Source organism: Triticum dicoccoides, chromosome 4A, assembly GCF_002162155.2.
Source record: "Triticum dicoccoides isolate Atlit2015 ecotype Zavitan chromosome 4A, WEW_v2.0, whole genome shotgun sequence".
Lineage (NCBI taxonomy): Eukaryota > Viridiplantae > Streptophyta > Magnoliopsida > Poales > Poaceae > Triticum > Triticum dicoccoides.
In genome coordinates, this window is record NC_041386.1 from 723,444,148 (window position 1) to 723,458,832 (window position 14,685).

At 39.9% G+C, this 14,685-nt stretch overlaps 1 protein-coding gene across 2 annotated transcripts in view; it reads left to right on the forward strand.

The window, feature by feature from the left end:
• Positions 1-14,685, forward strand: part of LOC119288188 — a 95,122-nt gene that overhangs the window by 69,794 nt on the left and 10,643 nt on the right. For both annotated transcript variants that reach the window (XM_037567813.1, XM_037567814.1), the window contains exons 23-34: positions 254-402; positions 588-653; positions 4,629-4,686; positions 5,468-5,863; positions 5,959-6,014; positions 6,116-6,170; positions 7,467-7,500; positions 7,582-7,994; positions 8,093-8,224; positions 8,314-8,468; positions 9,454-9,522; positions 11,075-11,204. In XM_037567813.1, coding sequence (XP_037423710.1) covers positions 254-402; positions 588-653; positions 4,629-4,686; positions 5,468-5,863; positions 5,959-6,014; positions 6,116-6,170; positions 7,467-7,500; positions 7,582-7,994; positions 8,093-8,224; positions 8,314-8,468; positions 9,454-9,522; positions 11,075-11,204 — 1,713 coding nt within the window. The remainder of the gene's footprint in view (positions 1-253; positions 403-587; positions 654-4,628; positions 4,687-5,467; positions 5,864-5,958; positions 6,015-6,115; positions 6,171-7,466; positions 7,501-7,581; positions 7,995-8,092; positions 8,225-8,313; positions 8,469-9,453; positions 9,523-11,074; positions 11,205-14,685) is intronic.

Below are 14,685 nucleotides of genomic sequence, written 5' to 3' on the forward strand. Positions count from 1 at the left end.
GTGGGGATCAGGGAGGTTAGGGATGGAGGTGGACCGGTGAGGATAAGTTGTTGTTTTCCTTTTGTTATGCACCGATTCATGGAAACCGCATTGCCTCTATATAGGCCCGATGTTCCGGAAATCTTTTTGGCTCTAGGGAGCACATGCTCCTGCGTACCAAAAAAGAATATTACAATAACAAAGTTAGAATATACTACTGTACAGTACGCCCATAACATTACTACTAATCCATGCTTTGTTTTTGCCAAATCAGATATGGGGCTTGGAGACAAAGACGTGTGTTCATACAATGGATGTTTTCATGTCGCCAGTTTCTTCGGTCATTTCCCTTCCAGATACTCCATATTTAATTACAGGTTGTGAAGATGGCACTGTTCATTTGTGGAACTGTACTAGTTTCAGGTAACTAATCACTGAAGGACTACGAAATTATGAGATATTATTCATCAACTAATTTTGTAAAACTTGCACTAAATGTTCATATGTGCCGATATATAACTGTTCTCTCATTTGTCCTCCTTATAGAGAGTTTCCCTGTGGCATGATAGCATTTTTGTGAAATTTTTAACTGACTTCTTTATACTCAGGCTTGAGAGGATATTTAACATTGGTAGTGGACCTGTTGGTAGTCTATGTTCACTAGGGTCAAAGAGGTAAGAAACATTATTCTATTATATTTGGATTGCCTAAGAGCATTAGTGCATTACTATTGAGAGAGCATGCATGACCATATCAGCCAGACCTGGCGTACGTGCCTTCTTTTTATTATTTATTTATGTGTTAAACTCTTGGTGTGCTATTTCTTTGGAAAGGGGGCATCCCTGGCCTCTGCATCACACGGTGCACAGAGCCATCCTGAACTCTCGGTGTGATAGCTCATGATTTATTTATTTTTTGAAATGCTGTATTGATTAAGGAGTCATATGTTCATGGTACAGTAACTTGCAAAACACCATCAGTCAACACATCCCTACAAATTGTTGCTAGGCCATGAGCCTCTTCATTGGCACTATGGCAAACCTTCTGAACTCTAAAATTTGGGAGCTATCAAAGCAATGATCAGGTATATGTAGTTCTGTACAGGTAACAACCAGCTCTAATTTAGATGACTCATTGCACTGAAGTTCCTTAAACACCTCTGCACATAATCAAGTGCATGAGCTAACGTGAGGCTTCATAACTCCTCAGAAGATATAACTCCTCATAAGATTCCCTTTTGAGGAGTTAAACCGGACCTCAACCGATTTAACTCCTCAAATTTAGGCGGCACCAGTTGTGCCTAAAATTTGACTGGTCAAAGCGAGTTCTCGGCCAAAAAAAGTCTCTATCTCTTCCGACTTTGAGGTGAATTGGGATGAGATCACTAACAATGAGGAGTGATCCCTTTCTCTTCTAACTTCGAGGTGAATTGGGATGAGAACACTAACAATCAGGAGTAGTCTAATGTTTTCCAAGTATGCTATGTTGTGATAAACCATCTAATTATGTTATGTGTGATGTGGTATCTTTCATTAATTATGTAATTGAGTAGTTTAAAAAGGGAGTTCGGCTAGTAACCTCTTTTTTGGACTCCTCAGTTTGTTTGAGAAGGGTTTTGAGGGGCTACATTTTGGCTAGAGAGGCTCTAACATATCCCTGGAGGAAGATAACTGATGCATGAACTGTTGCTTTATGTTGAGCAAAAAGGATGTCATTCCTTACATGCCTTGCCCACCACCACATAAAAAAAGCAGCATGGTGTGTGTCTTCTCATCCACTCTATCCAACAAAATGAGTACTATTACATCTACATAGGGTTACTTAATATTTTTACAAACAAACCGATGTGGAGGATTATGATTGGTAATGGGGGCTGAAGGATTTGTTTGTAAAGTTATAGATTTTGTAGGTATAGCATTATTTCAACAAAATAAGCAACCAGTTCCGCCCACTGTGCTGAGCTAGTAAGGCTTCGTTGAAGAGCTTTAGAACACACTTCACAAAAAAAAGAAGAGCTTTAGAACACACGATCCCAGCCCACCACAACTTTTCACCTTTGTCAGTTTAGTGAACATTCTTCCTCTCTTGGTCATCACCCCAGCAAAGATTCCTCATAATTTGCATAAGGTCCTCGCACAAAACCACAGATAATTTTACTCATGCACTAGGTCAGCAGGGACTGGACTACTTATTTTATGATAACCTCTTTCGTGGTAGTCGACATTTATTTTTCCGGCAAGTTGGTACACTGTTTCTGCATCCGATCTTTGATCAATTGCAACTTCCCATTCTCCATTCTACAGTCTCCAATCCGGACCAGAAGGCAGAGGTATTTCTCTTCAAAAATCACTATTTGGGTGTCAAGGGTTTTCAGCACTGCTGCACCATCATCCTCAGAAGATTTGTTCCCTAGCATGAGCGAGCACTTTTGGGGGATAAGGAGCTCACCTGGCCCCTTCTCATACATATTAAGAACATCTACAATTTTTGTGGATTGATCTGCATTTGTTTTGAAAAACAACAAGCTGGCATTTGCAAAAAGCAGGCGGGATATCCCTGGAGCTCGATGACACACTTCCAACCCTTGAATGTGTCCATTCCCATCTCATTTTTGGACATCCCATCCGCAACCAAGAGAAAAAGATACGTGGAAAGCGGGTCCCCCTAATGTAGCCCTCTCCATAGGTTGAAGGACTAGCACAGAGCCATTTAATCAGACTGGCTATCGAACAGATTTAATAAACCTCATGATCCATGTGATCCATTGTCCACAAAACCATGTTTCATGAGGGCTCCTTCAAAATACTAACAATCCACTCAGTCATACACCTTGGCTAGGTCCAATTTGTACAGACGGGCCCTTTAGCATCTCTTGTTTTTGCATTTAGTGGATAAATTCAAAACCTAGTACATTGTCTATAACCATACACCCTGGAATGGATTAATGCCTCCTTTTCTGGCCCAATTATATGCTGGAGAAGGGGTCTCAGCCTACACTAGCTAATAGGACAGAAGTCTTTAAGATTGACCGGATTATTCTTTTTCCGGATCAACACAACTGCTGCCTTCGTTGATTCCTTCCTCAATTTTTTTTCCGCTGCCCTAATAGTACCATCTTTGATCACCATCAAATGTATCTCCAGAAATCTTGCTGGAAATTCATCTAGGCCTGGGGCTTTCAATGATCTAGACATATAAGACTGCCATGATGATTTCTTCACGAGAAAATTCTTTGCATAAAGCTTCATTCATTGCCTCATCAACACGACTTTGAACATGGTTCAAAATTAAGCATGAATGCACACTACTATATTTGGTATATAAGGTTTTAAAGAAATATGTAGACATCTTCCCTGAAACCTCCTTTTTGTCAATCCTATTGTCCGCATCATCTTGAAGTTGCTTGATGTTATTTTGTTTGCGCGCTAGGTGGCCTTCCTGTGAATATTTTTGGGTGCTAAGGTCTCCTTCCCTGAGCCAGCTTGTCTGCCAACTAGTCTCCTCTTTATCCAGTATACCATCCAGTAGTGCTGAAATTTTCCTCCGCTCTTTGTTGCTTACTTCATCCATCTGAGTACCGAAGAAGCCCAACCTTCCCTAGCCGACCGTGGTCGTGGCGGGCGCCCCTTTTTCCTCTTTATCCCCTCTCCGCTCGATCCCACGACGAATCTCGGCCTCTTCTTTGATTGCACGCTCCTGCTCACGTAGTTTGCATCGAATGCAGGGACTCTATCGCTCATGGCAGTTTGCACTTGATACATGACCATAACATGAAATTGGCGATGTAGGAGGATGCAACCGGAAGGCTCCTTCGTGGTTTTGTAGGCTCTCACTCCGGCTAGTTTGCTTTTGACAGTGAGATACAATCTACAAATGGCAACTTGACGCAGAGGGTATGGTTGTGCAGCGGTGGCAATTCTAGCTCAACATTGCTCTTGGATTGTGGAAAAATGGTGGTGACAACACATAATTGACTCCGAGTTGAGGGTGCTTCTCGAGTACCCTGTTGCGAGCACCGGGATGAAAACCCTAGGTCTAACCCGGGTTGGTTATGCCTAGCAATGCCGATGTTTTTGTGTTGTTACCTTCTTGAAGGAATTGCTTGGATATGCTCGGACCTGTTCATCGGGGTGAAAACCTAGAATATACCCTTTAGTGTTTGGATCTGGTTACGATGAATCTTGAGCAGTGTTTCCTCTCTGAAGGCGTTGCTGTTGAAGAACCTCATTTTATTTGTGGTGTCAAGAAATGGTTGGTGCGGATATGGTCATTGTCGTAGTTTGTCAATCGTAGTTGTTCGTTTCGGAGTCATTTTTATCCTCGCTTAGGTAAAGCTTTTCGGTCTTGTATAACTTATGTTCGCCTATGTGTTTTTCTGTGTGTTAGTGTTTTTTATTGTAATTTTTTGTTGGTAGCTTACCAACCTAGCCACTCGGTTGTGTGTTAGTGTTGGCTGTGTGCATCCGAACTATGCAGAGGCCAGGTGTGTGCTTATTGTGTTTGTATCCACTTGAGTAAATAAAATCCACCCATTATCGAAAAAACTCTTAGTACGTAAACGTCGCATGGGAGAATAGGTTACCAAGTTTCTAGAACAATTGCCACATTGTATTATACCAAATTTATAAACTACTTTTTTTCTCCTGTAGGGTTGTTATTCAACAGGCGGGTGAAATATCAATCATGGATATTGACACAATTTCCGAGGTATGCTCACTAACATAAAACATACAAAGCTGCTAACTACAGTTATGAATGCATGATGTTGAGGAGTTGGGATGTCCCTATTGCGCACTGTATATGAGGACATCGATATACTATACAAATTATTCTCTATTTTTGTTGCCATTGGCAACATTGTCTCGGAATCGATGTGTGCATTTCTTGTGCACATCCTAATCAGTGCAGAGGCTGGAAGTTCACTTGCAATATCCTAAAGCACGGCTATAATTCACCGGTTAGAAAACCGAAGGACATGGTACTCAGTATGTCTTTGCGAACTTACCTCTCGTGCTCCCATGAGCAAATGAAATCTCTTCTTTTCTGAGTAATACAACTGGGGACACTCTCATTTACTGGTGATTGCTTCAGAAAACATCAAGTTATGTGAAACCAAATATATTTATTATTTGACGGTGCAATATTCATGCTTACAGATTACATTATAGTTTTCTTCACTTGATAGAAATCATTCCTATTTATCGTTACATTATCATGACACAATCATTTGACATGATTTTAAAAATGGCAGTGATTGTTACATATAGTTTTATTAACTTGATAGATGTAAACTATATGCTTGAAATTTACATTTGTGACGACTACTATGTACCCAAAAGTGAACTCCAAATGGTGTAAGTCGTCTGAAAATGGTCATACATACATTCCCACAGAAAATAAAATTACGTGTGTTACTATGAGTTAAGTTCTTGGAGTGCATGTGTACCCGGCTCCCATTAATCCAGCGCTTTTTCTCATTATTTTATAGACAAGCTCATCAGCTCCCTCAAATGACCTGATTGAGGTTGACCCCCCAGAGTTGCGCTTCCCAGATGTCAAAGAAGTGTCAAGCACACTGGAGATCAGCAATATTACATATCACCACGTAGCTTTCAGTTTATGCTCATTAAGCAACACGGCAAACTACAGTGCATCTCCGGCCATAGGAGTTCTACCACCAAAGTCGACGCAGCAAGTGGTTGTAAGAAGATTTGCACATCAATGGGTGCCAGCAGACCTCAAACCCAAGGAGGTAGTCTTGGTGAATGGAATCATCACGATTGAGGGCTTAAAGACCACAAATGTCACTTATGACATGTTCACACCAAAGACAGGTCGAATCGTGGATGAGGTGCAGCTGGATGTTGTTTCCGTAGCATCAGAGGTTGGTCCAACCATTTCCTAGTTTTCATATATATCAGCCCATGCCCAATTTGATATGTTTTCCCTTTAACCATGCTATTGAGTGTTTGTGATCAGATCATATCAAAAGTGAAGTTACCATGGACCTTAGATGTGCATCCAACAGAGCCATGGTGAGTGTATATTTTCTGAAGAGTGGCTGCACAATATGAGCTTGTTCCTCCCATATGAAGGCATTTGTAAGAAATTTCTTTATTGTTCATTCCCATCACAGGATAATGACGACTCAAGGAGATTACCACATTCATATATGGAACTATGAAACACGGGCAAGCTACTAAACCCATAGTTAATACACTGTGTGTACGCAAGAAAGATTTTCTATAAACCGTTTGAAACAAAATGGTTATGTACTCCTGGGAGTACGTATTCCCACTCCTCATATACCACAAAGATAAACCTTTTATACCTCTTTATTATTTTTAATATATTCATTAATAATTACTAAATACACCAAAATGAGTTTCATGAAAAAAATTCTTGTGAGTCTATATATTTTGAAGATTTATGTAAATACCTATTTATTCATACTAAAAAAAGGTATATTACAAAAAATACATCATAAATGATAATTTTTTCATAAAACTCGTATTGGGTATCTTAGAATATTTAATGAAGTATATTGGGAATGATAAAAAGGTATAATCAGTGCATGTACGAAGTATATATATAGTAATACTATTCATCACACGGTCGTAGTTACCACCACTTGTGTTTTGTATTTTGTATATATCAAATCGAAGTGTATGTACGCGTAGTATGTAGTATATAAGAATGTTTATTTAGTATATACTACTTTTTTGGTAGTATGTATCGTATTTTCAGTATGCTCCTTTTTACATATAAATATGTATGTATTTTACAAATATAATAAAAATCATGGGCCAACTTTTAATTTTTCATGTAATTCACTTTGAAGTATATTATATATAGTATATGAACATACATAAGTAGAGGAAATTCTATTTGGCTCCCGAGGCCAATTTATTTTTGTGATCTTTGTCAACATATTTCAAATCTCAAAAAAATTCAGACAACATATTTTTGTGATCTTTGTCACATACAAATACTACCTGTAAATTTTGGGGCGAAAAGGTTAAGCATTTTGGCCTGCGCAAAAAAACAAAAACAAATCAAAGACCAAAAGTCACCCTAAATTTGTGTTTTTCGCAGACGAAACACCGCTGCTCCCTTCCACATGAAAATGGCCAAGCATGCTTGCGACACCACACCACGATCATCTACAATGTTTTCCAGAATTTTTTAAAAGCATTTTTTTCAGGGTACTGTTGACCAGGGAGCATGTGTTCCCTGCAGCCAAAACGCCGCTCGCATACAGTAGTATATAGACACACGCGCGCGCGCACGCGCGCGCACGCATGCATGCACTAGCAGTTTCTAAAACAACAAAGCATAGTTAATGATTTGAGCTATAGTCGGTTATTATGTACTCCCTCCGTCCCATAATGTAAGAGTGTAGTGTCAAAAAACGTCTTACATTACGGGATGGAGGGAGTATTTGTATAGAAGGACCAATCAATTAGCGTGTTCCCATATTCTTGCAGGAAGCGAACCCTATTGCTATCAAGGGGAGAGAAGGCATGCTTCTGACTTTTAATAAATTTCATTTATAGTCTTCAAAAGATAATATTTTTCAGCCTAATATCACTTCGATTGCAGTTACTTCAGCCAAATTTATAGCATGCAAGCAGTGGATTATGGCGGGTTGTTTTAGTGGACTCATCTATGTGTACAGCTACGATCCACTAAACAAAAATCCAGTTAAGAAAATACGAGTACTGCAAGGACACACAAAATCTGTCAATTCTTTGGCCATTCATGCAACTGAGCCGTACGCCCTGTCAGCATCCCAAGATGGCAAAATTTTGATATGGAGCTATGAAAATGAGTGGAAGTTGATGAGCACAGTTGATGCCAAAAGCCTTCCTGTAGAGGATGTCGAGTTTAACGACTATGGAAATGACAGCGAGTTAATGAAAAAAGTTCGTGTTAAAAGCCTTTCTGTGATGCAAGTCGCGTTTAACCCAAAGGAAACCAATATGTTTGCCAGTGCACAGGACAAAACAGTAAAGGTTTGTTTGGTTTACATAGACATGCATGAGGTGAACATCGCTGCGGATTCCAATAAATATTAGTTTTCCTGATACATGTATTTTTCTTGAAATTGCAGATATGGGATCTGCGTTCTGGTGAATGTAAGCTCATATTGTCTGGGCATTCAGACTTAGTGCTGTGTTTGGATTACTTCAGTCTGCGTGACAAGCTACACTTGATCACTGGTTCACTAGACAGAACAGCCAAGGTATGGTATTTCCACTAAATATGAGACTAGCCCTTCATCATACACAAAGAGTGTTATTCAATCATGAGTTTTCTTCCTTGTGGGATTAGATTTGGGACTGCAAGACAGGGAGGTGTGTTAAGACACTGAAAGAACATATGGATGTTGTTAAGATTGTCTGTTGCCATCCGAATCTTCCAATACTAATTACAGGTTCACATGACGGGTCAGTTCATCTGTGGGACTCCAACTCTACCACTTTCCGGTAATTTCTAACAACCCTATAGCATCACAAGTCTGTACACATGCACTGTTCATGATATTGTTCACCCACAAATTAAATATGCGGTGTATGCATACTTGTCATATCTGAATTGGTAATACATAATGATTGAATTCTAAAATTTTCAATATGCTTAATTGGTAACTTAGTTTGAACTGCCAAGAACCATTTTTACCGGGCGACTTGTATTGGTATTGTGATACTTCTGTAGAAATTCTTATTCTATTGGAGACACTAATATCCAAATTTAACTTTAGTTAGAAGACAACGTCTGGCAACCTTCGATCTTTGCTTCGATGACCAAGGTTTCATATACCTCTACAAGTCATTACGTAGCTCTTATCTTTACATTTTGAAATCCTGCAAATATTTGTGGCCCGCCAGATGGGAATGATGGCAGAAGAAGAGATCGACCTAGAAGAATGGATTGATTGATTGATTGAGAGGGAGAAAAATGGATCGTAAGGACGAGTTGCGGCATTGGGAGATCTAAACTTAGGCTCTGATATCATATTAAAATTTATGTACGATCGAAGGCAACCAAAATCCCAAACTTATGAAATAGCTAGGCAATCCACATATATATTTGGTAAAGCACTAGATCGGGCTTCACAATTAGTCCGCTACTGTTAGTTATCATGTTGACACATTACTGAAAAATGTATAATTAAGAAGTGAACTAAACTATTATGTGGACTAATTTAGAATATGTTGAACCCGTTGACAAAAGTAATTGTTCGACCAATGCTTAGCACTAGAAGCTCTAACCCAATAACGATACAGCACACACAATCCACCAAAGTATTATATAAATAAATAAATGTGTTATTTGTTAGAGCGGCGATGGGAAATTCAGTATAGTTCTTGGAATATTTTACTATTTCGGCATTTTTGTGGTGGTTGATCATCTTTAGGGTAAAGTCAACAACATATACATTTTTCTATAATGCGCATCACATTGTTCCAGACATGAACGTACTCTCAATCTTCACCTTGGAGAAGTCTATGCTATAGCAAGTTTGAAGAAATCAACAAGGTATATGATCAAAAATTTCATCTTTTTCATACTTATGTTTAATAATTTTCTTTCATACAATCGCATAATCTTGTAAGCGCAAACAAAAACGAACTAGACTATGTGTAGTTTTCAGTGTGTTTAATTCCGAGTTTATTCCTCGGAGTACCAGTTAAGGCTTGCAATTCGTTGATAGCTAGTGGCTGAATTATATCCTTAATAGACTTATTGTTTGTATTAATAGTCATTCAATTATTACACATCACTCCTTCGAGTAATAATATATGTCGTGTGTGACAATAACTTGGTGTTCATTATACCGCTTAGTTTTCAACAAAATAAGTTTACGTTAGAAAAGTATGAAAAAAATGTAGTCAAATTGAAATGATGTTGTAGATGTTAGTAATTATATTCATACACCTTGCAGTAAGTACATTTGTATTCGGTCGGGAGTTACTCCTGCTCCATGTATACCACACAGATGGGCCAATCACACTTCCTCATCATTTTAATATACTCAATTAATAGTTACCATATACCTCAAAGTGAGTTATATGATAAAATCCATTTGATTCCATATATTTTATTTGCAGTCAATATTTTATGCAAAGTTGTATATTTGCATAAACAAAGAACTCTGATGGTATTTTTCATACAACTTGTATTGAAGTATCTTATAATATTTAAAGAGATATATTTAGTATGGGGTACATACTCCCAAGATCTCACGAGTATAGACAATGAGAGAGTGTAAAACAAACTTTACACCTGCATAGTAAAAAGTACACAAAATATAATGAAGTAGAGTAAAAAATACATTAATCATTCGATAAAATGTAGTAATTCTTAGAACAATGTAATAAGTTAGTGACTTGCATGGTGAAAAGGTTATTCCAACATTATTACTTTTTGTTCAGAACTTTACTACATATTGTATAATGCTTATTCCAAAAACACTAATTCTTGTTCACAATTTTACTACATTCCGAACAATATTTTACTAAGGGTGTAGAATAATGTAGTCTACACTCTCATTTGGTATATATCATTGGTATTATAGTAAGGTCTTCTACACAAAATATAGTAAATGGTGTACAAAATGGTTTATTTTTGGAACAATGTAACAAAATACTCCCTCCATCCATAAATACTTGTCAGAGAAATGTATGTACCTAGACATATTTTCGATCTAGAAGTATGATAAAAATACTCCCTCCATTCTTATCCATTTCTCCTACAAGTATTTCCGGAAGAAGGGAGTAGTTACTTGTATGGTGCAAAAAAAACATTTCAAAATTACTACTTCTATTCACATTGTACTACTTGTTAAAAAATGAATAGGGATACTATATTTTGTACACTTTTACTAGGGGTGTAGAATAAGCAATTTTGCACTCAGACTACCACCCGAAAAGGTAGTTCAATGTGCACAATCGTTAGTTCTTTGTTTGGGCTTGTTTCTTTCAGTGTCAAAATCTTTTTTAGATAATGGAAGGGTTCTACATCAAACCCACCTCTGAATCAGTTACCTCCAATAAACTCATTGTAATGTGCAATATGTCAATTTATTTAGGATTGCGGTCGGAAATGAGAAAGGATTGGCACTGGTAGAAATAGATCCGGAGGACAAGAAGGATAGCAGTGTGGGGAGCACTGTAGCGATCACGGCTTCTAAGAAAGACATTGGTCGGATGATCCAAGAGGTGAGTTCCCTAATGAAATAAAAATTATATCACATTTATTATTCTATGAAAATTTAATTATATTGGTCTGAAAAGAGTATGATTCGACAAGTCGAACTAAATGGTCAGACAAACTTGAGCCTATTCACATGCTAATCCCTCCAGTTTTCTAAAATTTGTTTTGGACATGTTCACAGCTTGTGAAACTAGTAGTCGAAGTTTGCCTATAGGCCTATGTCCAAAACAACTGCTTTAGGCATTCGCACTTCCATTTATTTTTGGGTGGATTCTTGGAGTGAGAGAGTGTATTGACATCATTAAGCAACTAGTATGTGGGAGAAGATTAGATGCCGGTTCAAGAAGTTGGCCTCAGGTTACTTTTCTTTTTGTTTCTGTATGGCAATTGTTCTCAACATCAATGCTTGGCTTTATTTGTCATTATTTAATAATTAATAATATATGGCTATGTGCATCAATTAATATGCGTGCCGAGGGACTTAGCTCCTTTCCAAAAACAACTGATCCACTAGAATGCAGTTATATCTTTTTGGACTATGTCCATCAGCACCTCTTAAGAAACAGTGTTTAATAAAGCTGCCATGCTAAACCAGTAAGCATACACAATATCCATATATGGCAAAAAAACTGAATCTATCTAAAGTTAAGCACCTCTTAGGGAAATTCATAGAATATAAAATTATTCAGATTATCTTAATTTAGTTAACACTCAAGTATAGGATCGACAAGGATAGTGTAGAAAAAAAATCTTTCCCTCGCTTAAAATTATTTTTATATAGTAGTTGTTACGATTATCTTAATTTAGTTAAATTATTTTGAAGAGCCCCTGGGGTGACTCGAGCTGCGTCCTATCCTGTTATTGCTGCCACCCCTCCCCTCCTCCCTACTCCTCGCCATTGCTTGAGAGAGCTGGGCGGCCGGCGGCGCTGGATGCGTCTGCATCAGGGACCGGGGCCCAGGTGGCTCGTTGCTTCTTAGATCTCCTGCTCAGTGAGATCATGGGATCCTGTAAGGTCAGGGTCATGACCAGGGTGCACAGAGACCTCCACCCTCCGACCCGATGGTCAAGGGTACCCTTGAGGTGACCACCCTTGCATGATCGGTGTAGGATGGGTGTAACGCCCGGCCAAAACCACCGGTTAACCCTCCAGTTCTAGGTCATTGCGTATGTGAACTACACTAGCCCCACACATCAACTTTAGTCTTTTCTACGCATTTTGTCCTTGCCTGCGTGCATCTGGTAACAAATTTTTAGTCCTTAGATTGCTCTAGGCCAAGCATACATAAATTCGAGGTTCCTTGTTGATATGGTTAGTCTATCATTCCTATTAAGCCGGGATGTCACATACATTCCTCCCCCCCAAAGGAATCGGCATCCCCGTTGACCCAGTAAGAACGTACCTCTCGATGCACATCAGCGTGCACCAGTGGTAGCACCCACATGTGTGCCAGTGGCAGCATCCACATCTGATACCAATTGTAATGCTCGGCCAAACCCACCGGTTCATCGACCAGTTCTAAGTCGTTGCACCCAGGATCTAGATTGGCCCCACACACAAACACTAGTCCTTTTCCGTGCACCTTGTCCTCACTAGTGCACACCTGGGAACAACTTCCCAATTGATAACCCATCGTCAAATAGCTCCAAGTTAAGCACACTTAACTTTGAGTTTCCTCGTGGATGGAAAGAAGGCGCACCTTGTTGATATGAGTAGTCTATCATTCTCATTAAGTCGACATGTCATAATGGGGTCGGTGGGGATCACCGCTCCTTGTCCAGATTTGGCCTTCGCAGGCGCCTGGGAATAATTTGGGGATCGCCGGTTGCCGTTGTCGGTTGTTGCAGCACCGTCTGGGGGTGAGGCTGCGGTCCTGGATGCCAGGGCGGCATGCCGGGTTGGCAGTCCATCTGGTGGGATCTCTTACTAGCTTTGTGGTGGTGGTGGATGCATTTTTTGGTTGTGTAGATGGCGAGGGATGAGAGGTAGCGGTGGGTGGCCTTGGTGTGCCCGATTCTTCAACATCAGAGTTCCTAGATCGTGATCTGGAGGCCGAATTAGGTGACGGCGGGCCTACCCTCGAGGTGGGTAGGCGACCGTAGTACCCCTTTGTGTGAAGCGGGTGAGACTTTGGGGGAAAGCTCAGCACTCCGGTGGCGATGATGCCTATTTGTGTCGCATCCCTCTTGGTCCCGCCGTTGTTGTAACCCTCCCCGCGCCAATACTCCGGCTGAAAATCATTGACTATCTCTTCAGTCTCACAGTGGAAGCTTGTAGCATCGTTATGGAGCTCAGGTACCTTCCGGTAGTGTCATGTCATCATTGGCGGGCAAGCTTGGATCCTAACTCCAAGCATCTTTGGCTCTTCAAGTGTGGGGCAATTTCGCTTGCCTCCTACTTCATACCCGTGTACTTATTGTCGTTGCTCTTGGTCCTTCATGTCCATAAATAGGATCGTAGTCAGCTCGGACTGGGAGGGCAGGCGGCCCTCTCAGGATCAGCTTTGTGTGTGTGATGCAACAATGTCAGATTGGTGTGTGTGAACCAATACAAGGCGACAAGATAACCCTCTCAGTTGCTTCTTGATGGAGTGTGGCTACTCATGTAATCTTCTCTTTGCTTTTATCTTCCTTGCAAGAGGTTTTCTCATCACCTTATATTGGTTCGGCTGTGTTTTTATATATATAGAGCGAGGTGAAAGCCTTTTCCTACAAAGTAATTGTTTTTAAGCGTCTACTTGGACGCCACAAAAAAGTGGTAATTACTACCTCTGTCCTTGTTTTTACTAGTCCCCTCATATTTTGGGTCATATTTTGACTATAATTTTAACTAATGAAATATAAGTTTACATAACAAAAATAATACAAGTACATTCAAATGCGAATATAACAAAATGATATTTGATAACATGCATTAACATTTTGCTAGTCAAACATGTGGTCAAACTTTGACCAAAAATATAGTGCGGGCTAACAAACCGAGACGGAAGTAGTAAAACTTAATAGAAACCCTATATCAAATTGACCCTGCACCGACGGGTTTTGACGCCCATCATGGCATACATGTCGGTGGTGCTAAAAGCTCCATTGATGGGTGTCATGCCTATGAATGGTGGGTACAACCCGGCAAATTAAAAGAAGGGCTGGTAGGCCCTGCCAGATCTCGTACGCGCAACCGGGGGTGCGGAGTAGCTTCGTTTACATCTGGTGTGGCACCCTCTGACGACGCCACTGGCTGAACCATGCTGATGCTGAAGCTTCTGCTGCTCGCTCGCCACACTTGTCTTCGATCCACCATGCTGGTCCAGCCGGCACCGGGCTTGCGCTCCGGTGTGGCTGCAAGAAAGAGAAACACATGGATATGTATATAGATAGAAAAGATCAAACAGTTCAGTATATTTGGGTGGGTCCTTCCTGACCCCGGGGATCTTACAGATGAGGCCTTCTCCTCCCTGACAAAAAGAAAATGAGGCAATGAAAGGGCAG